Source organism: Ursus americanus, chromosome 21 (assembly GCF_024610735.1).
Source record: "Ursus americanus isolate L20-20 chromosome 21, mUrsAme1.1.p, whole genome shotgun sequence".
NCBI classification, from domain to species: Eukaryota; Metazoa; Chordata; class Mammalia; order Carnivora; family Ursidae; genus Ursus; species Ursus americanus.
In genome coordinates, this window is record NC_142147.1 from 43,550,286 (window position 1) to 43,575,072 (window position 24,787).

General features: G+C 52.5%; 1 protein-coding gene across 6 annotated transcripts in view; it reads left to right on the forward strand.

Annotated features, from left to right (window-relative positions):
• The window catches only part of SIPA1L3 (signal induced proliferation associated 1 like 3), a 225,285-nt gene that overhangs the window by 192,866 nt on the left and 7,632 nt on the right, over positions 1-24,787 (forward strand). For all 6 annotated transcript variants that reach the window (XM_045786053.2, XM_045786088.2, XM_087870714.1 and 3 more), the window contains exons 16-19: positions 6,481-6,702; positions 17,917-18,082; positions 18,845-19,091; positions 21,469-21,612. In XM_045786053.2, coding sequence (XP_045642009.2) covers positions 6,481-6,702; positions 17,917-18,082; positions 18,845-19,091; positions 21,469-21,612 — 779 coding nt within the window. The remainder of the gene's footprint in view (positions 1-6,480; positions 6,703-17,916; positions 18,083-18,844; positions 19,092-21,468; positions 21,613-24,787) is intronic.

Consider the following 24,787-nt stretch of genomic DNA (forward strand, 5'->3'; position numbering starts at 1 on the left):
TTCTCCGAGGCTCAATTTTCTCATCTGTAAGATGGGGTTAATAATAGGATCTGTGGTCTCTGGCTGCCAGAATGAACCGACATCATGCATTTAAAGTACTTCGCGCGCGCGGGGCCTGAGACGTCGCTGGGTCCAAAAATATCCCCCTGCTGCTAGGTTTCATTTGCACTTATCGCGTATTTATCATGACTGCCGTTGTCCTTGAAAGTACAGGCTCATGTTGAAAGCAGGGTCTCTTGAGCCAGACGGGGTTTGCATCCTGCCTCCATCCCCTACCAGCTGCATCATTCGGGGCAAGTTATTTCGTCTCTCTGGGCCTCAGTTTCCCCGCTCCATGCCTGTGAGATTCTTAGAGCAGGGTCTGGCCGTGCTCACAGGCTCCACACAGCCAGCACTGTCCCTGCCTCCTGAAAGCTTGTCGCCCACCCCGGGCCACCCACCAAGACTAGAGCGTTTGTGCGTGTGTGTGTGTGTGTGTGTGTGTGTGCACACGCGCGCAGCTCTGGCTTCTCCAGCCAGGCCAGTGTTTTCAGCTTTTTTCGTAAGCCACAAAACCTTTTCCTCCCACAAAATCTGAAGTGCTCCCCTGAGACATAACACAGATAAACGCGCATCGCCCCTGCCGCAATCCTGGCCAAGCCCAGAGTCCCGGCTTTTCGCCCCCGGGCACAACACATCTTCACAACTTTGGACACATGGCATCAGGCGGTGGTGCTGCTATTCCCTCAGAGGAGGGAATGGGCTGGCTGAGGTAAAGGGACCCGAGCTAAGGCTGCAGGGTGTCGCTCGGAGCTGGGGTTGGAACCCAGGTGAGGTGAGCGTTGCAGCCCAAGTTCTCGTCCACCACACGGTGCTGCCTCGTTTTTCAAGTCCTGGCTGAGGCCCAGGGAAGACAGCTGCCCATGTTGGTGCTTCAGAAAGGGATTGGTAGGTGGGGTAAGAACTCCACCCCTGACTGGGCACCTGGCTTATGGTCCACGGATGTGTGGGAAGGGCACCCACCTCGGGGCTGGGTCGAGATACACAGCATATTCCGGGGGATCGTTCTGTGTTGAGGCCATACTGTGTGTGAAGCACCAGCTACTCCCTGAGTCTTGGAGACGCTGAAGACAGGGACACAGTCATGGGCATGCCTTTGGTTGCAAGTAACCGAAAACCCCAGCTCAGCTGAAGGAAGTCTGTTATCTCACAGAACAAAGTGCCAAGTTAGGGAGGCCTACAGGCTGGCTCCGCTCCGTCTCAAGGTGGCTGTCCTTCATCCAGGTAGTCACGGTGTCCAATGGCAGAGAAGGAGATGTTTTCTGCAAATGTTTTTTTGTTTGTTTTTTAGAGAAGAAATCTTCCCCAGAAATCACCCAGCAGACAACCCATAGACGCACTCCCTGATGTCTCATCAGCCAGGAATAGGTTACAGACTTACCCATACCCATCCCAGACAAGTGGCGTCACCCAGTCAGGACTTGCCCTTTGAGCTGGGTGGTGTCAGGTCACCTTCCTCAAGCAAGGGATGAGTAAAATCAACCTCAGTTTACAGGTTATGGGGGGATTAGGCCGACACGGTGTCGGTCAGTGGCAGGGCCTGAGGAGGGTCAAGCCCATCTCGAAAGAGGCAGTGGATGGAGCCGGCTGGTAGACAGAGGCAAAGGGTGTTTGTCTTTTCCCCTTCCTTCTTTAATCATCTCTTGTTTTTTCAGCTCACAAAAGCTGAATGAACATGCCTGATGGCCAGGTAGAGAGACGTACCATAGAAAGTAAAAAGGTTAAAATCACTAGCAGTAGATTCATAGAGTGGACCCCCTGTGGCCACCGAAGGGCAGGGCTTATATGGACCGACACGGACAGATCTACAGAATATATTGTTAAGGTGAAAGCAAGGTGCACAGCAAGCTTATCGTCTGCTGCCATTTATTTTACAAAGAAAGATGGGAGGGGCACCTGGGTGGCTCAGTCAGTAAAGCGTCTGCCTTTGGCTCAGGTCATGATCCCAGGGGTCTGGGATCGAGCCCGCAGTCGGGCTCCCTGCTCGGCGGCGAGTTTGCTTCTCCCTCTGCCTGCCGCTCCCCCTGCTCGTGCTCGCTCTCTCTCTCTCTCTCTCTCTCTCAAATAAATAAAATCTAAAAAAGAAAAAAAGAAAGCAGAAACAATACACACTCCCTCTCGCACACGTACGCTTGCGTGTGCCCCGGCTCTCTGCTGAGGAAGAAGGGTGGGTCTCGGTTACCTCATGCAGGGAGACCGAGGTGTCAGGTCACCCTGCCTTTTTACCCTGCGCCACCTGTGTGGTTTCATTTGACTTGAATTCTACCCATGTTGCCCATCATGACTCCCTTCAGAGATAACCAGCTCATACACACTCCCCTGGAGATTTTTCTCCAGACCTGAACCAGCCCAGTTCTTTCAAACATTTTTGACCACTGCCCAAAATGGGGGAAGCACTTTACGTTACAACTTACGTTACAACCCCGCACGGACATCCAGAATGAAGTCTCACAAAACACTTACCCTTCCTTACCTCACATGCTGTACACCGATGTTTTTTATTCCTATCTGTCTGGTTTGGGGTATTTTTCCCCCCTTAATATTAATGGTCCAGAGCCAGTAAAATGATTTAATGACCCACAGTTGAGGGTAAAAAAACTGTATGGTTCCTTTTTATAAAAAAGACAAAACAAAAAACCCTATAATCCTACACTCTGTGCATATATAAAAAGAAAGAGCAGAGTCATGCCTTGTTTCCCTGCCTGTTCCAGCTCAGATACCTGTCCTTGTTCATAAACAAACCTGCCTCATTCTTTGGACTGGCTGCATCATTTTTTGTTTTGTTTTACGTTTCGTTTTTGGGTTTTGTTTTTTTTTTTTGTTTTTTTTTTTTTTTGAAGATTTTATTTAATCGAGAGAGAGTGAGAAAGAGAGCACATGAGCAGGGGAGGGGCTGAGGGAGAGGGAGAAGCAAACTCCCCACTGAGCACTGCACGGAGCCTGACAGAGGGGCTTAGGGCTCAATCCCAGGACCCGGGGATCATGACCTGAACTGAAGACAGACACTCAGCTGACTGAGCCCCCCACGCGCCCCGAACTGGCTACATTGTTTTTGATCATCAGGGTGTGCTTGGAACATCTATTAATCCCATTAGAAGACATCCAGGCCAGGTTTAACTAGCTTGCTTTCTTTCTTTCTTTGTTTCTTTCTTTCTTTCTTTCTAAGTTTTTATTTATTGTCTTAAGTAATTTCTACACCCAGTGTGGGGCTCGAACCCTCAGCCCTGTGATTAGGAGTCACATACCCCTTCTACCAAGCCAGCCAGGTGCCCCTGACTTTCTCAATTAAACACAGCACTACAGTGACCATCCTCGTATGTGCCCACAAGTATTTGTGCAAGCTTTTCTGTGGCACGAATTTCTGGGAGGTCAGATGTTAGACTGACACTACTCATCCTTGAGTTCTCAGCTCAGGTGCCACTGGCTCCCTGGGGAGGCCGCCTGACCACCCTGACGTCCATTCCATGGCTCCCTGGGCATCCCCCCACCAGTTTGTACCTGTGGTCCCATTAATAGATGTTGCTAAATCTTAGAAAGCATATCTGATCAGAGCTCGCTTCTTTTAATCCAGTCTGACAATCTCTGTCTTTGGATTCGGGTGTTGAAACATTCACATTTAGAGAAATCGTTGATAATAATTGGATTTACACTCCCCATTTTGCTGTTTTCTATATGTTTACTGTCTTTCTTGCTTTTCTTCCTTTTTTTTTTTTTTTTTTTAAGATTTTATTTGAGAGAGAGAGAGAGAGAGAGACCAGGGGAAGGGTCAGAGGGAGAGAGAATCTCAATCAGACTCCATACTGAGCATGCATGACACAAGGCTCCATCTCACGACCCTGAGATCATGACCTGAGCCAAATCAAGAATCAGACGCTTAACCAACTAAGCCACCCAGGCCCCACTCTGTTCTTCCTTTACTGCCACCTTTTGTGTTAAATAAATTTATTTTAGTGTACCGTTTGGATTCCTCTTGATTTTTTTACTTTTTTTTTGTTATTATAATATGCATCTTAACAGTGTAATTCAGATCTAGTAACTTAATTCCAATAAAATATAGAAACTTTTCTCCAGGGGTGCCTGGGGGGCTCAGCTGGTTAAGCACCAACTCTTGATTTCATCTCAGGTCATAATCTTCAGGGTCGTGAGATCAAGCTCTGTGTCATCCTCAGCGTGGAGCCTGCTTGGGATTCTCTTTCTCCCTCTGCCCCATCCCCACCTCTCAAAAAAAAAAATTTTTTTTTTCAATTTTAAAGAAAGAAGCTTCTCTCCAGTGTAGCCACATTCGCTTCCCTGTCCTTTGTTCTATTATTGTCATTTTATTACATCCATATATGTTATAAGCCCAACAATATAGTGCTATTCTTATTGCCCTTTACAATCTTATGGCTTTGAGGAAATTAGAGAAGAAATAAGAAAACATAAATCTATAGTCTTATTCTAACCCACAAATTTACCATCTTGGACCTTTCATTTTTCCGTATGGATTCAGGTCACCATCTGGAGTCTTTTTCTTCTTTTTTTTTAAGATTTTATTTTTAGGGGCGCCTGGATGGCTCAGTCAGTTAAGCGGCTGCCTTCAGCTCAGGTCATGATCTCAGGGTCCCGGTTCCCTGCTCGTCAGGGAGTCTGCTTCTCCCTCTCCAATTCCCTCTCCCCCTTCCCTCTGTCTCATGCTCTCTCTTTAGCTTGCTCTCTCAAGTAAATAAAATCTTTTTTAAAAAATTTAAAGGAGTAGTAAATATTTTAAAAAGTAATCTCTACACCCAATGTGGGGGCTTGAACCTGCAACCTGAGATCAAGAGTCGCACCCTCCGTGGACTGAGCCAGCCGGCACCCCTGGAGTCATTATCTTTCAGCCTGAGGACTTCTTTTATTAACTTACCAGGCAGATGAGTTGGCAATCAATTTCTCAGTCTGTTTATTAGGGAATATTTTTATTTTGCCTTCACATGTGAAGGGTAGTTTTGCTAGATACAGAATTCTTGGCTGGTGGTTTCTTTCTTTCTGCACTTTGAAAATATTCCATACCATTGTTTCAAATAAGAAGTCAACAGTTAATTATATTGATGCTTCTTTGTATGTGATGAATCCTTTTTCTCTTGATGTTTTCAAGGTTTGTATCTCGCTGTTTGACTTCGAGCTTTTTTCTGGATATGAATGTCTTTGTATTTACCATGCTTAGGGCTTGTGGAGCTTCTTATGTGTAGGTGAATTTTTTGCATCAAATGTGGGGAGTTTTCAGCCATTACTTCTTTAAATCGCTCTTCTGCCCTTTTCTCTCTTCTCCTTCCAAAACTCTGGGTCCACACATGTCCGAACGCTTGATGCTGTCCCAAAGACTTTGGTACGGCGTATGTCCTTATGCACTGAGCTGGGCGGGAGGGTGGGAGGAGCCCCTGCCAAAATGCCACAGATTCCCTCTTTTCTCACCTGACGTGCAGCAGCTTTTCAAGCATAGATGACTCTTAGATTGTCGTATGCCCTTGGTCAATGGCCGGAGTGCTGAAATGGTGGTTTTGTCAATCTTGTGCTTCAGGGGAGAGGATTTGCCGGTCTCGTTGTTTGATCATAGTCAAAAGTACCCCCCCTTTCATATTGTTAAATTGACCTTCAAAAAGCATTTGTTGACTTAACCCCAAAGGCATTAATTTTCTCATTAAATGCCTCTGACTTGAAGTGAGATTGGAATTTTATTGAGAAGTTTCGAAAGCCACTTTGTTTCAGGGGAGTAAACAGCCGGGTCCCCAGCAGCTGGGTTCTGGTTAGCAGCGTGAGGCTCGCTGCAGCACGAATGCTGTGGGAATCCAGCATTTGGGGTGGTGAGCTGTGGTTTTAGATTAGATTAGCGGGAACATTGTCTGATGTATAGCAGGGACTCCAAAAAATATTTGAATGAAAGGGCTCCTTGGCAAGCTCTATTTTAAGTTTAAAAAGTTACAGAACAATATATTAATGTGATCCCAGTTATATAAAAATGCAATTCTCATCCCCCCAAAAAATTCCTACCTCCCTAATTGTATTCACGTGTATATTTGTAACGCATAGGAAAAGGGAGAGAAAGTTGAGGCAAGTGAGAGAGGGAGCAAATTGTAAACCCTGGATCCCTCTAGGGCAGGTGGGACCCCCACCTTCAGCTAATGTAGGCTGTGTCCAGGAGATAGGGAATCTCGGGGTGCATCCACCCACAGGTGGTGACTTGTGGATTCCCACAAAGACACACGTGTGCCAGCGGGCATTCCTGGGTGGAACTAGGGGCCATGTGGGCGACTTCACCTTCTCTCGGCTCAGACTTCCATACTGGAATTTTCCACAGCAGCAGTGTATTTGTATCTCTCTTGTGTGAAGGAACTTTGTTGTATCCCAAGAGTATATTTAAACAGATCACTTTTGGGAAATGTGGAATGGATTCGACTGTTTATTTCTCTTGTTTTTGCTCTGCAGTGACATGAGCTCAAGGGCTGGCTACCCCGCTCAGGTTTACAAAACTGCCAGCGCAGAGACTCCTCGGCCTTCACAGCTGACCCAGTCCAGCCCCTTCCAGCTCTCCGCCTCCGTCCCCAAGTCCTTCTTCTCCAAGCAGCCCGTACGCAATAAGCACCCCACGGGGTGGAAGAGGACAGACGAGCCCCCGCCACGGCCGCTCCCCTTCACTGACCCAAAGAAGTAAGTGCTTGGACACCCAGTGAGGTGCTGCAAGAGCCGAGCCAGGCGTCTCTGGGCGGGGAGGAGGGTGACCCCTCACTTGCTCATTCGGCAAGATGCCATGGGTACAGCTGTGGACAGAGGTCCCTGAGTTGGGTGTTCACAGCATCCCTTGGCAGCCTGAGGGACACAGCCTTCAAGGAGCTTCTGTGCAGGAGACCGGGTTTGGGGGAGGCAGAGCAGGATGGAGGCCGAGGAAGAAGAGGGGGTGGCTTCAGGATGAATACACTTAAAGGGAAGCAGCCAGGCTTGGCTGGCAGACTGAATGCGGGGAAGGGCGAGGAAGGGCGAGGTTGAAGAACACCCCAGGTCCCGTAGCCAGAAGGGCAGACTGGCCTTGAGCTGAGATGGGGACTGAGTGAGGAACAGGCTTGGTTGGGGGAGCGGCACAGAAGACATGAAGGAGGCGGTCGGGTCAGGAGTCTGGAGCTGAGAGGTCAGGAGGACAGTTGGGTGTCGTCAGCACAGAGGCACAAGGCTGGAGGCACACCCAAGGCTGAGAGTGTGGGTAGAGAGGAGGGGGAGGTGCAGGACAAGGCAAGAGAGCCCTCACCGTCCAGAGAGTATAAGGAGGAGCCTGGGCGAGTGCGGCGTCCTGGGACCCCAAGCGTGATGGGCTGTGAGCTGGCGTCGCCTTGAGCCTCATGGAGGTCCCTCAAGGGTGCAGGAGAGAAGGGTAGGGCAGAATTGGAGGAAACTGTGTGCTCAGCTCATTTAAGGCATTTTGCTGTAAAGCAAAAGAGAAGAGAGGAATATGCATTAGGGAAGGATTTCTGTTTTAAGTTAGAAGAATACGGAATCTCATATTTACTTAGTGCTCACTGTGTAAAAGTCTCGGTTCTCAGCTCGCGTAGATGTGAATTAATTCCCTGAATCCTCACAACAGCTCCGTGAGGTGGATCTATTATTCACCCCATTTCACAGATATGGCAACTGAGGCCCAGAGTCACAACAGCTGGTAAGGGATAGAGCTGGTTCCAGGGGAGAGGAGCTTCTGCTCTCCTCCGTCCGGTTCTCTGTAATGTCTTTCATGACCTGGATGGTCCATTCAGATGTGTGGGTGACACAGAGCTCAGAAGCAGAAAGGTGTCAGGAGAGAGAAACGGGTACCTGCAAACGTCGGCAGGCAAGCCTGGGGAGCTCACACCAAGAATCCAGTTCACAGACATCACTGCCAGCCCCAGGCTCTGAGCCTCTGCTCTCCTGAGCAAAACCTCCAGCAGCTTCCCCCACTCCCGGGACGGATGATCCAAGCACACCAATGGTACCAGGCATTGGTGCGGCATGTGCTTTGCCCAGACCCTGCACAATCGGCCTCCTTTCCCCCTGCCCTCCCCTCCTGCTGCTCTGCCCCTCGCTCTCTCTACTCCACCGGCCTGCACTGCACTTCTCCTCCTGCTTGCCACGGCCAGGCCAACCTCAGGGCCGTTGTAGGGGTTCTCTAATGCCTGGAGTGTTCTTCCTCCAGATTTTGCGTCCATCTTGGGGGGCTTGGTCTGTTGCCACCTCCTCAGATGGGGCCTCCTGACTGTATGTACCCTGCTGCCACCCTGTCACTTTTCTCTGTTCCCCTGGAAGGCAGGCGCCGCTGTCTCGGTCATAAGCCTGGCGTTCTGGGTGGCTCTTCAGTGAACGCATGAGCCACGCATCTCGTTTTGATCTCACCACAACCCCGTGAGGTACTGCAAGGCCCCCACTGTTTAGGGTGGCCAGAGGGGCAGGCCCCACGGACCCCATTAGGCTCTCCCGTGTGGCAGCTGCTCTAGCCGTCCTTCCCCCGCGTGCGCGCTAGGGCGGCCCTCACGAGTGCCACAGGCCCGTGCTCGACTCCAAAGATGAATTGTGTCACAGTTCTGGAGGTCAGACGTCCAGGATCGTGGTGTTGGCGGGCTTGGCTCCTTCTGAGGGCTGTGAGGGGATCTGTTCCGGCCGCTGTCCCAGCGGCTGGTGATCACAGGCCATGTGTGGGATTCCTTGGCCGGTAGATGCGGCTCCCCGTCCTCTGCCCTCATCTTCACGCGGCACCCTCCCTGTACGTGTGCCTCTGTGTTGGCATCTCCCCTGTGGATAAGGACACCAGTCCGTGGATTAGGGTCCATCCTAATGACCTCATTTTGCTTTGGTTACCTCTGTAAAGACTCTGTTTCCAAATAAGGTCACACTCAGATACTTGGGGTTCGTACTTCAACGTCTTTTTGGAAGGGACCCATAACACCACCTCTGAGGTCTTAACACAGACACGCCAGCCTTGGGGAAGCTCGTTCAAGCCCACACCGGGTTCACCTTCCACTGACCGCATGCTTCTTCCCTGCCCCGGCACCTGTCCCGGGCACATCAGACCTAGTGGCTTGCCTCCTCTCTGTCCCCCACAGTGGACTGAGAATTCTGGGGAAGCAGAGATACTGTGAGCCCCATCCAGGGCCCAGTACATAGTAGGTACTCAGAAAATATGCCTGGATGTATAATAACCCTAAACAAACAAAAACCCCCTTTTCTCCATGATAAAATTCAAACAAGACTTTTTATAGATGTGTTTGTTTATCTTAAAGATTTTATTTATTTGAGAGAGAGAGTGTGTGAGTAGGGGGAGAGGCAGAGGGAGAAGCAGACTGAGCATGGAACCCAGTGCGGGGCTCAATCCCAAGACCCCAGGAACATGACTTGAGCCAAAAGCAGACGCTTAACCGACTGAGCCACCAAGGTGCCCCTAGGTGTTTATAAATATATGTAAACTAAATATATAAATATATATAATAAGTTAATATTAACATATAAATTAATATATAAAATATTTGGGACCACACATAAAATAGTTTCATGGCTTCTTATAATATTTAATTATAGGTACATTTTTTTGAAGATTGTATTTTTTTAAGTAATCTCTGCTCCCAACATGGGGTTCAAACTCACAGCCCCAAGATCAAGAATCACACTGTCCACAGACTGAGCCAGCCAGGCGCCCCTTACAGATACATTTTCTAAATCACACGTGGAAGGTAATGTGTTAATTTAGAACTGCTTTTGTCCACATACTCCCATTTCATAAAGCTGTTTTATTCAGACTCTCTCTGAGCGTTTTGGAGATAGTGTCTTTTTCATTGTTAAAAGATCCTTCTGAGTCACCTAACCTAGTTTTCCAGAAAATATCATCTTCAAGCTAAATTATTTGAGGTTAAACATACTTTTTTTTTCCCGTATATGAAGCTGTCACTGAAATTTTATCCCAAGGCTCAGGAGCTCATTTGCATAACTTATTTACCTGCGTATGTTAATACCTACTTTACCAAGTACTGTCATAAGCCTACAATTGACTCATTTAATCCTCACTGTAGAACAAGGAGATGTAAGTACTTTGCATCCCATTTTCCAGATAAGAAAAATTGAGGTACGGAATGGTTACGTCACTTGCCCGATTCACTCGGTTAGGTAAGGTTAATCACAGCAAATACTATGCTTATTGGTTTTGTGATTTGTCCCCACAAGGTCACCACATATTATGAGCTTATCCCCCACCCCCACCAGGAGTAAGTCCCAAATCTATTTTCTTTGCTTCCTGTGTCATTGATTTCAGTCAGGGACCAGCCCGGCTGCACTGCTGGGGCTGTACAGACCTGGCCCCAGTGACCCTCCGGCAACCCCACTAGTGAGGAATCTCGTTCTTACCCCCATTTCCAGATGGAGAAACTGAGGCACAGTTAGAAGTACATAGCCAGGTCCGCAGCCAGAAGTGGCAGAACTAGGATCCACACCCAGCTAGGTAACTAACAGAGCATCTCATCATATAAAGACCCAAGGAGGACTCCTGTCCAGTGCAGTGACTCCTATTTCCCGAGGACTGATTTCTTGGAGGGGACAGTCTCCTCTGTATCGGAGCGCATGCAGTAGTTGACCAAACAACGGAGTAAGTTAGTAAAGGACGGAGAATCTGTGCTCTGTCTCCCACGCTCGGCCTCTCTGCGGCAGGCCCTGGTCAACACTTGGGGAGGGACAGGCCAGCACCTCTGCCTCAGGGATGGCCAGACAGCCCCATTTTGGCCACTTTGTCCCAGGACTCATTAATTCATTGGCCTGCCTTCTTCCTGCCATTAGAGGGCAGAACAGCTTGAGGGTCAGGATGGGAATCCATTGGCTGTTTACCCCCACCCTAGCCTCTCAGCTTCCCTGTCTTTAACCTGGGATGACAGTCGTCCCTAGCTCCAGGGTTGTGAGGATTTAATGAGTTAATCCATTCAAGGCCCCAGCGCTATGTTGGAGCTGCACAGGGCTTAGCAGGTGAGGTGTGACTGGGCCGACAGGTTTCCCTTCTGACAGGAGGGGCCAGGCTGGAGCCCAGCGGGTTGGAGGCGGAGCCAGCAGCCCTCAGCTCTCTTGGGCATCACCTCCTCAACGGGCCAGTCTCGCCCCAACTGCAGGGCTGGAGATGCCCCTATGGGCTAGTAGTCCCTGGGCCACCCTGAGAAGCCTCCTTCACAAGGTAGGCACAGCCAAGAACAGGCCTCTGCTCTTCCAGAAAATGGCCCCATACTTCTCTCTGAGTGTTAATCCAGTCAGCCCCACCACGTAGGGCTGTTGTGAGATACACATGGTTAGGCCCCACTGGCCCCTGGCCCCACAGACTCTGGGCCCAGCCTTTAAGTGTGGAGTAGTGGATGGGAGGGCCAGCCCCCAGGTCACAGCTGAGGACCCAGGCCCCAAGCGTCCTCATGCAGCGCCGCTGAGGGGGTGAAGCAAATCACGTGTGTGAAGGCTGCCCGGGGCCCAGGAGCGAGTGAGCACTCGGGACGTGAGCTTTGTCACTGCTGTTACGAAACCCGCAGTCCAGAGCAGTCCCTGAGTCCCACCACTCGGTTCGCATCCCACCTCCACCAGCACTGTGTGTCAGAACCTCTCGGCAGCGCTAGCCTTCACCTGTGGGCTGAGGTGATGGTAGAAGCTGCGTCTCACGGCTGCCATGAGGAAACAGTGTGGCCGCACACGAGACACACCAGCCTCTGGGGTAAGGGCCCACGTCACTGGGAGCCCTTGCTACCACGAACCGTGCACGTCCAGCACCACTTCCCTTAGGAGTGAATCTTGAGGTGCCTCAGAGCACCCAGCACGTATGGATTCTGAGTGTTCTCAACCCACTGTGCCTCAGTTTCCCCAGGTTCAAAAGGGGAAGACAGGAGTCCCTACATTCCAGAGGTGACGTGAGGATTTCAGCGAGTCATAGGGAAATACCCAGTCACTGTTGACTGGGCTGACTGCACGGCTATCTCGTGGTTGGCACCTGGCATTCGGGCTCCTTCCTTCCTTGGATTTAGGTCCAGCTCCGTGCAGCCATGGAAGGAGCGAGGAAAGGCCTCTCCCCAACGTCCCCACCTCATAGCAGGGCAGCCCCCACTCCTCAGCTCCCCTGCTCCTACAGGCCTCTCCCAGCCGTCCTTCCAGGAATAGCCGCCTGCCACCTGAGGTGCAGCCCTGCTGCATGTCCTCACCAGCCACGTCGGCACAGCCCCAGCCCAGACAGGCCGACAGTGGTGCTAATTAGCTTAATTAACTTGGCCCCAAGGGAGCCGCCCCAGTTGGAGGCCAGAGCCCAGAGTCAGCTGGAATCAGGCCCAGCCATGTCGGAGCCATTGGTCGCCGTCCACCTCTGGCCCTCCTGTCACAGGAAGAAGGAGTCTGGGACCTTACTGCAGAGCCTTCTTTGTAAGTTGTCTGCCTTTGTTTTCTACTGTAAGTGGTGTAATTCCACAACAGGGCCAAATCCAAGTTCAGGCAACACGGGCAAATCAGAGATGCTGTCCGGTGCTCTTGGTAAGAACCCGGAGAGAAAGCACATCCTTCCGGGTGTTCTCTTCATTTGCATTGTGAAAGGTAAACCATGCCCAGGATAAAAACCGAACTAGTCCCAGAGGATTTGCGGCGCAAAACCAGCCTCTCTCCCTCCCCTGGCCCCCAGCCATCCAGCCTCCCCCCGCCCAGACGCAACCATGGCCTTCATTTCTTCCGCATCCATCCTGAAGTGTTCCAACCATGACAAGCCCATGGGATTCCCTTGGCCAGCGTGGCTCCCTGTCTCTAACGTCTGCCTTTTTCACTTGCTCATATCTTGGGGACAGTTACCATATTAGCACAGAGAAGGTGAAAGGTGAGCTCATCCTTTTGAACAGTCCGAGAGCAGTCTGTTTTGTCCTCAGGGGTCATCAGGTTTTCACAATCATGGGGGTACTCGAGATCTTGAGAAAAAGGAAACGGATCAGAATTCAGAATGTACAAGCCCAGTCTGGTTGGTTTTGTTAACCTAGAGTTAATGCCATTTTACATTATTGCTTAGAATTTGCCATTTAGAAACTACAACGGGAAGTTCTTCCAGAAGAAAGAGAATAAGAGCAAAAACAATCGATTTGACACTGCAAACTGAATTCCAGCATACTTTTCCCCTTCAGACACATCCCAGCGGCGCACTAAGGGAGGCAGGCCTGCAGTGGAGGGGATGTGTGCGGGACTGAGGGTGGGGGCAGGACGTTGCAGCCGGATGTGTTCTGGCAAGCCAGCCTTCGACCGCAGAATCACGAGGGCCCGTTAGAATGCTGGAAGTCCTGGGAGCTGGGAAGGCGATTTTAGCAAATGAACACAGAATTAAACAGAGAGGGGAGAAATGCTTGTGTTCTTTTGGCTCAACTTTTTAAAATATCTCTGTCCTTTCTCCTCTTTTATTAAAGTCATTGAAGCTTCTTGTAAAAGGAAGGAAGAGGGACACCTGGCTGGCTCAGTCAGAGGACCATAAGACTCTTGATCTCAGGGTTGTGAGTTCGAGTCCCACATTGGCTGTAGAGATTACTTAAATAAATTTTTTTTTAAAAGGGAGAGAGGAAGGTTGAAAGGAAGGAGGTAGGTAGGGAAGTGGGTTGGTTGGTTGGTTGGAGGGAAGGTTGATTCCGTGTGACTCACGTTGAACAGCTGCTTCGGACTGCTCACAACGTGGCGGGCCTTGTCCCAACACAGAACCGAAGGCTGCAGATGAGGTGGGAGTGGAACCACAAACACACAAGTGCCTGTGACAAGCCACCAGGAGATGAACACAGTGAAGCAGCACACGGGATTACGTGATCGAGCACACCCGAGCTGGGAGGGGACACCAGAAGTTTGAGTGGTCAGGGGAGGCCTCCCTGAGGAGGCAACATCTGAGATAAGCTGGGTAGAAGAGAAGCTGCCATTCATGGGGAATGCTGGGGAGGGCAACTCTAGGCAGACAGAACAGCCAGTGTAAAGGCCCTGGGGCAGGACCGTGCCTGGCATGCTAAAGGAGAATTGGGAGACCTGTGTGGGAGGAGATGAGGGCAGCGGCAGGGCAGGGCAGACTGTCAAGGATTTCATGGGCTGTGGTGAGGCACATTTTTAAGAATCCCCCAACATACCCATCTTTTGGAGCTGAGAGTTTGGTAAATTTTAATATATCAAACTAAGCTATGTGTAAGCTTTGTTCTCTAAAAACGATTTCACACTGTACATACTGCTTCTTTATTCCTGTGACATATCTGGGAGAACCTCTTTCTGTGTCACGTGCATCGGCTCCACTTCTGTTTAACAGCTAGATGGCCTGATTCTGTGGGGCCTCACCCTTCCCCTGCGGACCAATTCTGTGTTTGCTTCACAGACAGGACCCCATTAAACGTTGCCATATACTTGGCACGCGTAGGTTCACCTGGGCCTTTCTGAAGGACACACGCCCAGAAGTAGAGCCCCGAGGGTCAAGAGCGTGCACGTCTGAAAGTGTTCCACAGGTGGTTTTGCGCCCCTCCCGGAGGGCCAGCCTCATAAATAGTGTCCCTTTCTTGCCATAGATAAGCTGAAGTCCCGGCCTGCTCCCTTTCCAGGGGAGGTGGGCACAGCATGGGACATGCCCTGCACTGAGTCACACACTCCACCCAGCTCCTTGCAGGGGTTTCTGGAAAACTGTGAAATCCCTTTGGAAGAGGGAGGGCTAAGCCCCTTTCCAGCTCCCAGGGGAGGAACCATGTACACATTGGGGTGTATGCTCTTCCTCTGTTTCTCTGTGTATATCTCTCTTTGGGCTCTAAAGCTTTTCATTTGCCCAGAGAACACACTTCAGAGAACACTGTAATGAAGCCAGAATTACCCTAGACCTGGGATTCTAATTTGGGGAGGACTACGACCTGACAGGAAAAAACTCGCCAGCCTCTCTTCCTTCTTTTGTTAAAACCCCAAGGTGGCAGCTGAGAAAAATGAGAAGGACTCACACTTCAAAATGCTCAGGAGCCCTAGACATCGTCTTTCTTCCTGGGTCCAAAGACTTTTTCTTTCTTGAGTTACAAAATATCGATAAATTCCAGGTGTTGCCTTTTTTAAAAACTAGTTTTTAAAATGATGAGGACTGTTCTGGCACGTGATTGTGGTAAAATAAATTGAGACAGTTCAGAAAGGTATCAGACGAAGGGGCGCCTGGGTGGCTCAGTCGTTAAGCGTCTGCCTTAGGCTCAGGGCGTGATCCTAGAGTTCTGGGATCGAGCCCCATGTCAGGCTCCTCCGCTATGAGCCTGCTTCTTCCTCTTCCACTCCCCCTGCTTATGTTCACTGGCTGTCTCTCTCTGTCAAATAAATAAATAAAATCTTAAAAAAAAAAAGAAAAGAAAGGTATCAGATGAAAAGTGACAGTCCCATCTTTCCACTTCCTAAAGGGACTCCTGACCTCCCAGGGGTCACATACCATTGTTCATAATTTCCCCAGAACTTTTCCTCTACATTTAAAAGGGTATTACTAAACCAAATGTGATTATGCTCCCCACACACTATACATCTTTTTTTTTTTTTAAGATTTTATTTATTTATTATTTATTTGAGGGATTGGGGTAGAAGCAGAGGGAGAGGGAGAATCTCAAACTTGACTCCTCTCTGAGCGTGGAGTCCAACGTGGGGCTCGATCCCACGACCCTGAGATCATGACCTGAGCTGAAGTCAGGAGTCAGACACAACTGACTGAGCCCCCCAGGCGCCCTGTGTACATCATTTTTATGCCATGTCTGTGATACAAGCACAGCAGTCAGATATGGAGGTGACACATGTGGGCTCTGCAGCCTGGTGGCCATGGCTGGAATCCTGACTCCTCCACTCCCACAGGCTGTGTGACCTTGGACACCTATTGTATAGTTTTTTAGTCTCCTTGTACCTCACTCTCCTGTCTGTAAAATGGGGGTGATAGTAATCAAGGCTGCTGTGCAGATCAAGGCTCTGTTGGCATACACAGAGCCCTTGGATGGTGGACAGGGCCCGGTACACAGTGAGGGCTGTTAGCTGTCATTATTTCTCTCCTGGTGACACTTCAGGTCAGGGACCCAATCTTCACCAGGGAAGTAAGGCCTAAGCCTAAAGGCTGAGCCAGGATCAGAAGGCCAGAGGAGGCCTCAGGAGAAGTCCCAGGAGTGGAGGACACAGAGCCCCAGGAGAGCCAACCGTGGCTGGGAGAGGGCCAGGGAGCCGGGGATGACAGACCACAGAGCCAGCAGAGGGGACAGAGGAGTGTGTGCAGCTCAGGGCCAGCTCGGGTCAGCAGTTAACGAGAGCACACACACCCGCCCCCGCCATTTCCCAAGCGTTCACCCTCTAAGGTGCCAGCTGGGCACTTTGCAGCAATCCCCACAGTGCTGTGAGGTCAGCACATTCTCCAGAGGGTCCGAGAGATGGCCACCTGTCTGCAGTCCCACAGCAGGAACAGGCAGAGCTGGGACTCAGACCCAGGCCTGTCCACCTCCATGGCTCCTGCTTTTAACCCAAGGCTGTGCCTCGATGGCTTTTAGATGGCAGAATGTTCTGGAAGGCATTATGGGGTCAGCTTTGCGTGCTGAAGAAGATGGTGATCCGAGTGACCCCGGCTCACAGACCAGCTTCTGGAACGGGAGCCCGGGGGTGGTGACAGTGAGGGGGCTCCGGGGCCCTGGTCAGGGTTCAGGTGCCTCATCTTTTGAGCCTCCCAGCCACCCCATGATTCGTGAACTCTCTTTTTCCACGTGACAGATGAGGAAACTGAAGTTAGGGACATCTGACGACAGACCCTGGAGCACTTGGCCAGAGGTCTGCTGTCTGTGGCCCCACATTCACCATGGGGCCCTGACTGCCAGGAGATTATCCCTCTATGAGAGCCCGAGACCCCATCCCTCTTCTGCGATTGGAAACCTTGGTCTGGGCCACCCTCATCCCACCTGAACAACTGCAGGAACTTTCTCACAATCTCTCTCCCCCCAAGCTTGGCCCCGCTTCTGTGAGGGTGTCTGTTCTGTCCAGCCACCAGAGTGATCCTTCTAAAACACAGATCAGGGGCGCCTGGGTGGCACAGGCGTTAAGCGTCTGCCTTCGGCTCAGGGCGTGATCCTGGTGTTATGGGCTCGAGCCCCACATCAGGCTCTTCTGCTATGAGCCTGCTTCTTCCTCTCCCACTCCCCCTGCTTGTGTTCCCTCTCTCGCTGGCTGTCTCTATCTCTGTCAAATAAATAAATAAAATCTTTTAAAAAATAAATAAAAAATTAAAAAAAAATAAAACACAGATCAGGACCTCACACTCACCCGCTCAGAATCTCAGAGGCTTCCATCCCAAAGGCAGTCCCAGGTGTCCTCTGTGGCTTCTGAGTTCCTGCGAGGTCTGTCCCGTCCCCTCCCAGACTTGACCTTGCACCACTCATCCCTTCCCTGTCCCCTCACTCATCACCAACCCATGGGCCTCCTCCACTCCTCACTCACCAGGCTTGACCCCCTCAGAGCCCAGCACCTGCTTCCTTCCACCTGGAGTGTTCTTCTTTGCTCTCACCCCCTTAGAAGAGCCATGCTCCATCCCCACTGATCCCCACCCGTTTACCTGGCTTTATTTTTCTTCAGAGCTCCTCCCTCTGCCCCACCTTATGGGATCTCTCTTTCTGTTCATTTATTCATTGTGGATCTCCGTGACTGGAGGTCAGCTCCATATTCACTGTTGTGTGTCCCCCGCCTAGAACAGGCACAGCCCAGGGCAGGTTCCCAGGAAATCTTGTGGGATGAGTGAATGGAGAGAATAAATGTGATCCCTCTTCCGGCTCACTTCCAGCAGGTGAAGGGGGCAGCCAGCCTTCTTGGGTCAGGACCGCTTTGAGAAGCAGCATGAGCTTCTGCAAGGCCCCTCTGACCCCAATCCTCTCATTCCAGGCAGGTGGACACCAATACGAAAAACGTCTTCGGGCAGCCACGGCTGAGGGCATCCCTCCGAGACCTCCGCTCCCCACGGAAGAACTACAAATCCACCATTGAGGACGACCTGAAAAAGCTCATCATCATGGACAACCTGGTGCCCGAGCAGGAGAGAGATGCAGGAGTATGTAGTATCGGGCGGGCCGGTAGCCATGGGAGTGCGCGGGAGGAGGGCGCAGGAGCAGGACAGAGCTTCCTGCCTGTGGCCTCCACCTGCGGCACCTGCCAGCCCCATTTTGGTGTATGTGGCTTCATAGCCAGGAGTCAGGTCGTCAAATTAGGGGCCAAATCACAGCATAAGCCAGCCTTGGCAGGCATGTAGAGGATTCATTCCTCTCTAGGGTAGCTCACGTGACTGGAAAGGGATGCTCTTACTGGCTCTCATGTCCCTCTCCTGGGGCCCAGAGTGGAAGCAGCTTCCTCCCACCCAAACCTTGTGGACCAAGAGTGGGGGTGGGGTTCCCTGGGGAAATTCAGGCTCTTGTTACCCAAAGGCAGGGGAAACATAAGGCTCCCTTAATCCCTCGACACTGCTTCTCTTCATTCTTGTCCCCGCCTACTCCTGGTTGGCCATACTCTTCTGGGACCAAGCTGTCTCCAGTGGTCCCCACCAAGGACTGGCTCCCATAAGGCCAGCTTAGGTCACACCACCTTCCCTAACCTTACCAAGAGCAGGAGGGTGGCGATGGCCTCGAGAGGGCCAGGAGCAGGAGGGGAGGGAGGAGGAGAGGAGGTATCCCCAGGGGAAACTTGAGGTGCTTTGAGCAGAAAGAGATGCTGGGTGGGTAAGACGCACAGCTGTCTGGGATGGGAAGACACCTGTGAGGACAATGACCAGGAGCCAGGCCATGACCGCGCCCCATGACTGTCCCTGTCTCGTCAACAGTCACCACACAAGAGCCTGCAGCGGACGCTGTCTGACGAGAGTCTGTGCAGCGGGCGGCGGGAGCCCAGCTTTGCCAACCCTGCCAGCCTGGAGCCGGGCCTCCCCAGTGACGTGCTATTCACCAGCACCTGCGCCTTCCCCTCCAGCACGCTGCCCGCCCGCCGCCAGCACCAGCACCCCCACCCACCCGGCGGCAGCAGCCCCAGCACTGTCCCTGCAACAGGCAATGGCTTCCCCGAGAAGAAATGTGAGCCTGGGCGCACCGGGGCTGGTGGGGGGTTTCCCCCAGTGTTGGGAAGTTGGGGGCAGTCTACACTGGAGGTCATCAGTGTTGTTGTCAGGCGAGGTGGGGAGCTGGGGTACGTAGGAGCTTCGGGAGGGGTACTGTTGGTCGGGCACTGTGTGTCACCGACAGAACAAGGGATTGTTAGCCAAGCATCACGGGGTCTCCTGGGGACCACCTCGCTAGAAGTCTGGACTGCCCAAAGATTGGAGTCATCTGATGCCAGAGGGGGGTTTTAGCCCCCACGGCTGCAGATAGGAAGGCCCTGAGGATCGGGCTTTCCGTTAGCTGCTCCCCCAGCTCCCTGTTCCAGCAGCAAGCAGATGGTTTCGTGAATGTTTATTTACTTACCTGATTCGCCCCAAGTCTGCCAACTCTTGGAGGGAGGAGGTGTAAGGGGGTGACTCATCCATCCTTTTACTCATCCAGCGACTACTTACGCAGCATCCCCCACAAAGGGGTCACAATGCACATGGCCCCCATCAAAACCCGTGCACCGGCAGGGCGGGCCCTGCCTCCAGCCCCCCTCTAATCCCTTATGCACAACCCCAAAGGTCCAAAACTGAGAGGTGATGCAGAAGTTCAGGCCAGGCTCATTGAGCAGCAAAACCCAACCCAGACAGCCACGGGGCTGTTTGTTTATTGCCCTTTTCTACCCCACGTGGTGTGAGCAATCGTGACTTCAATTGCAGATCGCTGGCCCTGACTACGGGTGCTGCCCAGCCTTTCCGGGGGCTGGTGTGTAATCGGCAGCACCTGTGCAGCTCCCTCTGCGGCAGACAGATCTTGACTTCGGAGATGTGTCTACCCCAGGAGTTTGGGCTGAGGACTGGATATCGTTGAGGTGGACCTCCCCAAAGCCTGCTCCCTGTCCGTCCTCATCCCCGTCTCAGCTCTAGGCCGGCCTACCCCTCACCGCATTAAACCGAGACTCAGACACGTTAGTACGTGGAAGATGCTGCGTACTGTCCCTGACAGGTGCAGTAAGCACTGAAGAGCACTAGCTCTTTATTATTATGTTGGTATTCTTCCGTCTGGAGCAAGCATTTTAATCCCCCTGTGAGTCAGGTTTGTACCTCGGGACTGGAGAGCAGGGTTAGGACAGAGTATTAACAGGGACCTTCTAAACCCCAAAGCCTGGTGGGGTTGGGTGTCGAGCAGGGTCAGCGTCAGACCATGCAGTTCAAAGTCAAGTGCCACTGCCAGCGAGTGTGAACTCGAGCCAGGCATCTCACTCTGAGCCTCGGTTTCCCCCTCCACAACACGGGGGGTCATCACAGCGCCTCCCTCCCAGCTATTGGAGGTGAGGCTGTGAGATGGTGGTCCCCAGAGCGCGCCCAGCATGGTTGGGCCCTGCCTTTCCTGCCTGAGTCACCTCCTGACCTCTCTGTGCTCCATGGCCGTCCTCTGTCCCCTCCCCTTTGGCAGCTGTGAGGGGTCAGCAAGATGAGGCCCGGGGCCTCCGCCCGGCACATGGGACTCAGCCGATGGCTGCAGCAAATGCAGCTGCTGCTGCTGTCACTCCCAACCCGGAGACACCAGGGGCCTCTCTCTGCCCTGCCTTCTAGACAGGGACCCAGCAGGTCTCCCCACGGTGACGCTGCCGCCACCAGACACTGGCCACACACTGACGACCCCGATTTATATTTGTGGCCTAGCACTGCCTCCCCCTCTCCACACCTCCAGAAACAAACTTGTGGCCCACCCCCGGCCTCCCCATCTCAGGGCTGGCTTCAGAATTCTGAGGTCACCCTACACACTTCTCTCTGGCCCACACTCACCTCCCCTCTTCTGGGAGTCCGTTTGGTTTCACGTACAAAATCATTCCAGGACCTGCCACAAAAACACCACCCCCCCCACCTCACCCAGTGCTGTCCACTCTCCCCAGCAGCCTCCTCACTGCCTCCTTGCTCCCCACCCCCACACGGTCCTGCCTCCGCACACAGCCAGGGGGAGCCTGTGAGCGCCTGCATCAGGTCGCATCCCCCCCTGCTCAGAGCCCACCTGTGGCTCCATCCCACTCAGAGTAAAAGACAGAGTCCTCCTGACCTACAAGGCCCCACTCGGTCCAGCCCCGTCACCTCGGACTTCACCTCCCACTGTTCTGTCCCTCTCACCCCATCCCCACCCACATAAACACCTGACACTCCCACCCTCTTACCTGCTGGCATTTGGCATCTTCCAATGATGGTAACATATTTATTTGATCGTATGTGCTGTTATAACAATTATATAGCGTAATAGATAGAGCTACACAGAAAGTAAAACAGAATGGATGAGCGTCTTTGTTTCCTTCACGTTGTCATCCTCCTCACCCCCACCCCCCGCTCTTCCTACCCAGCCACCATCTCTGCCTCGGAGCTCTCGCTGACCGATGGGCGGGACCGGCCACTGCGGCGCCTTGACCCCGGGATGATGCCCCTGCCAGACACAGCTGCTGGCCTTGAATGGTCCAGTCTAGTGAACGCAGCCAAGGCCTACGAAGGTAGGCACCTTCCACCCCACCTGGCCCCATCCCTCCCCCCGCTCTGCTCTAGAAGGACCAGCAGAAGGCCTTAGGGCTTTGAAGTAGGGCACACGCAGGATCCAGAATTAGGGGGAGGCAGGTTCACATCCTGCCCTGGCTCTGGCTCACTGTGCAGTCCTGGGCAAGTGTATTTGCCTGTCTGATCTACAGAACAGGAACGTGCCTGGGGCCGCAGTGAGGATTGCATGAAACACCATGTGTGAAACACATCAGGCACAGAACGAGCCCTCAACAGGCGGTCCCTTGTATCATGTCACAGGGCGAACTTATAGTCCTCCAAGTTGTATTTAGATTTGCTCTGGCTGCAAGCGGCAGAAAACCCAAAGTAACAATGACTTAAGCGTGCAAGGTCTTATGCAGGTGAAAATTCCTGGAGTGGGTAGCCTGGGACTGGAGCCGAAGTTCCATAAATTGCATTAGGGCGGGGCGCCTGGGTGGCTCAGTTGTTAGGCGTCTGCCTTTGGCTTAGGTCATGATCCCAGGGTCCTGGGATCAAGCCCCACATCAGGTTCCCTGCTCAGTGGGGAGCCTGCTTCTCCCTCTTCCACTCCCCCTGCTTGTATTCCCTCTCCGCTGTCTCTCTCTCTCTCTGCAAATAAATAAATAAAATCTTTAAAAAAAAATGCACTAGGGTGCAGGCTCCTTGTGCCCTCTGCCATTTCCGGGGGCCTCACCCTCACGGTCCAAGATGGCTTCTAGAGTGCAGGCCACTGTGTCCAGCTCCGAGCAGCAGGAGAGAGGACACATCCCCTGACACTCCTCCTCCACTTCCTTACCATGGGCCGGAGTGTCACACACAGCCGTACCTAATAGCTCCAGGACAGGCTGCCTGCAGAATGAGGCCATGTGCCCAGCGAACGTTTGGGATTTGTTCTTAGGGAAAAAGGGAAAACAGATAATGAGGGACAGCTAGCACTCTGCCATTTCCTTCCCACGTGACCTTGGGCAAGCAGCTTTGTCTTTCTAAGCATCAGTTCCTCATCTGTAAAATGAGACCTATGGTGACCCCTGACAGACATGAACATATTCTTCTGGCTCTTTTTTTCATCTTTTAGATGATAGCTTTGCTGTCCTTTCTTCAGGAAGCCCTCCCTGATATCCCGTAGTCTGGATTTGGCACCTGCTCTGGGCTCGCCCAGCACTGACCACTCAGGGCCACTGCTATCCGGTGGTGGGTCTGTCTTCCCTGCTGGACTGGGAGGGCAGGACCCAGGACCATCTTGGTCACTGCTGGATGCCCTGAATGGGTCTGGCTCAGAGCAGGATCCCTTAAACCAGACCCATAGGGTACGTGGCCTTCCTGTTGCCATGTTTGGGTCAGTCCACATCTGGCACATGGCCTGGAGAAAGCTTCCCTCCTTGTCTGCTCCTTTGGTCTCTTCCATCCTACCTTGCAGCCTCTCCCATCACAGGATGAAGACAGTCAGGCCTCCGGGGGTGGGCAGGGTGGGAGGGAAAGCGGTCGGAGAACACCAGGCTGGGCCTCTGGTCTACCCCCGCCTTATGCTCAGGAACCACCGGCAGGGGAATGGCTGCTAGCAGGGGCCCAGTACTGCAGGTAAACTGGACCCTCAGAGCTCTGACACACAGCGGAGGAGAGGGTTGCTCCACGGCACTTCTGGGAGGAGGTGACACGGCCACCATCACATTACAGGGCATCTCCACAGAGCCAGCACTTTATCACCTTACAGACATCACTTCTAACCTCTGGTCTCAGGGATGTGTTAGGATTCCTGTTTACAGATGAGGAAACTGAGGCTCAGCTGCCAGCATCCCCCACCTGGCCACGGGCACACGGGGTCAGGATTCGAAACCAGGCCTAAAGATCCTCCAGAAAGATGGGCATAGGAAACAGACCACTTATAGAAAAAGAAACTCAGATGCTCTTACACTTTTGTACATACGCTCAGGCGCTCTCCTCATTGAGATGAATTCGGGTTGTAACTCACTGAGCTACAGTTCTTCACCTCTCCGAGCTGCAGAGACGGAGGTGGAGGACCCCGTGGGTGAGCAGGGGAAGGGGGCCCCTCGTGTGTGGCAGGTGCGGTGTAAGCTGGATGCAGGCCCTGGCACTGCCAGATGGACAATGCACAAGCCCTTTCTCCCCACAAATCTCGGGAGTCTTGGCACAGGGAAGCCTTTCCTCTAAATGTGGCCCAGTTGACCATCACCCCGTGGTGTGTCCATCCTGGCGTGGACTTGGGCAGACCTCACCTCTTACCCATGATCTGAATGGCCACTGAGGGAAGGCGGTGGTGACTTGGGGGACAAAAAGTTCATTTTTTTTATCCGTTTATTCGTTGATGCCACAAACTCGATGCTGCCGGCCCCAAGGACTTCACGTCCCCCTACAAGTCACGGGCAGTGTCAGGCTGAACATTACTTGGGTCCAGGACTTTGGGAGGGAGGGGAAGGAGTGGGGCCAGCGCAGGATGTGACAAGTGAAGGCATCCTTGTCTCCTGAGGGAGGAAAGGTCAGGCGTGGTTAAAAAGGAAAGCAGAGCCTCCAGCCTGGGTTTGAACCCCAGCTTCTCCACTGATGAGCTGGGTGACAAGGGGTTGGCTTCTGCTGCCTCAGTTTGCTCATCTGTAAAGTCAAGGTGACATTCCTACTGTAAGGTGTCTGTAAGCACTGATGGGTTTACGTAGACTTCCCGCGCTTACAAACGAACGCGCGTCAGCATTTGTAGCACCTGTGCGTCCCTGAGGCCGTTTGGGATTTTAACCCCAGATTCAGGATCCAGGGAGAGAATCTGAGGGCCTTTATCAATTGGACTCTCCAAGTCTCCACAGGGTCCCCAGGGGGTCTCACTCCCTGGGTTCCCCAAGCAGCTGGCTCTTCATCTGAGGGGATGCATGGGGAGTGTGGGGGCATGTCCCGGGAGGGGTGCCAGGCAGCGGGGCCACCTACTCTCTCCCCACCTCTCTCTTCCCATGGGTGTCCAGGCATCCCGGGGCCAAGACCACTGGTCTGTGGGAAGCAGCGGGGAGGTTCCAAGCCGCTCCCTGAAGACCAGATGCCACCAGCACCTGTGGTATTGTCTTCAGAAGGCAGAGCTGTCCAGACACTGAGCCCCCGCTGTGGGCTTCTGGGAGAGACTGGGGCAACCAGAGCCCCACCTCCCCGCAGCCA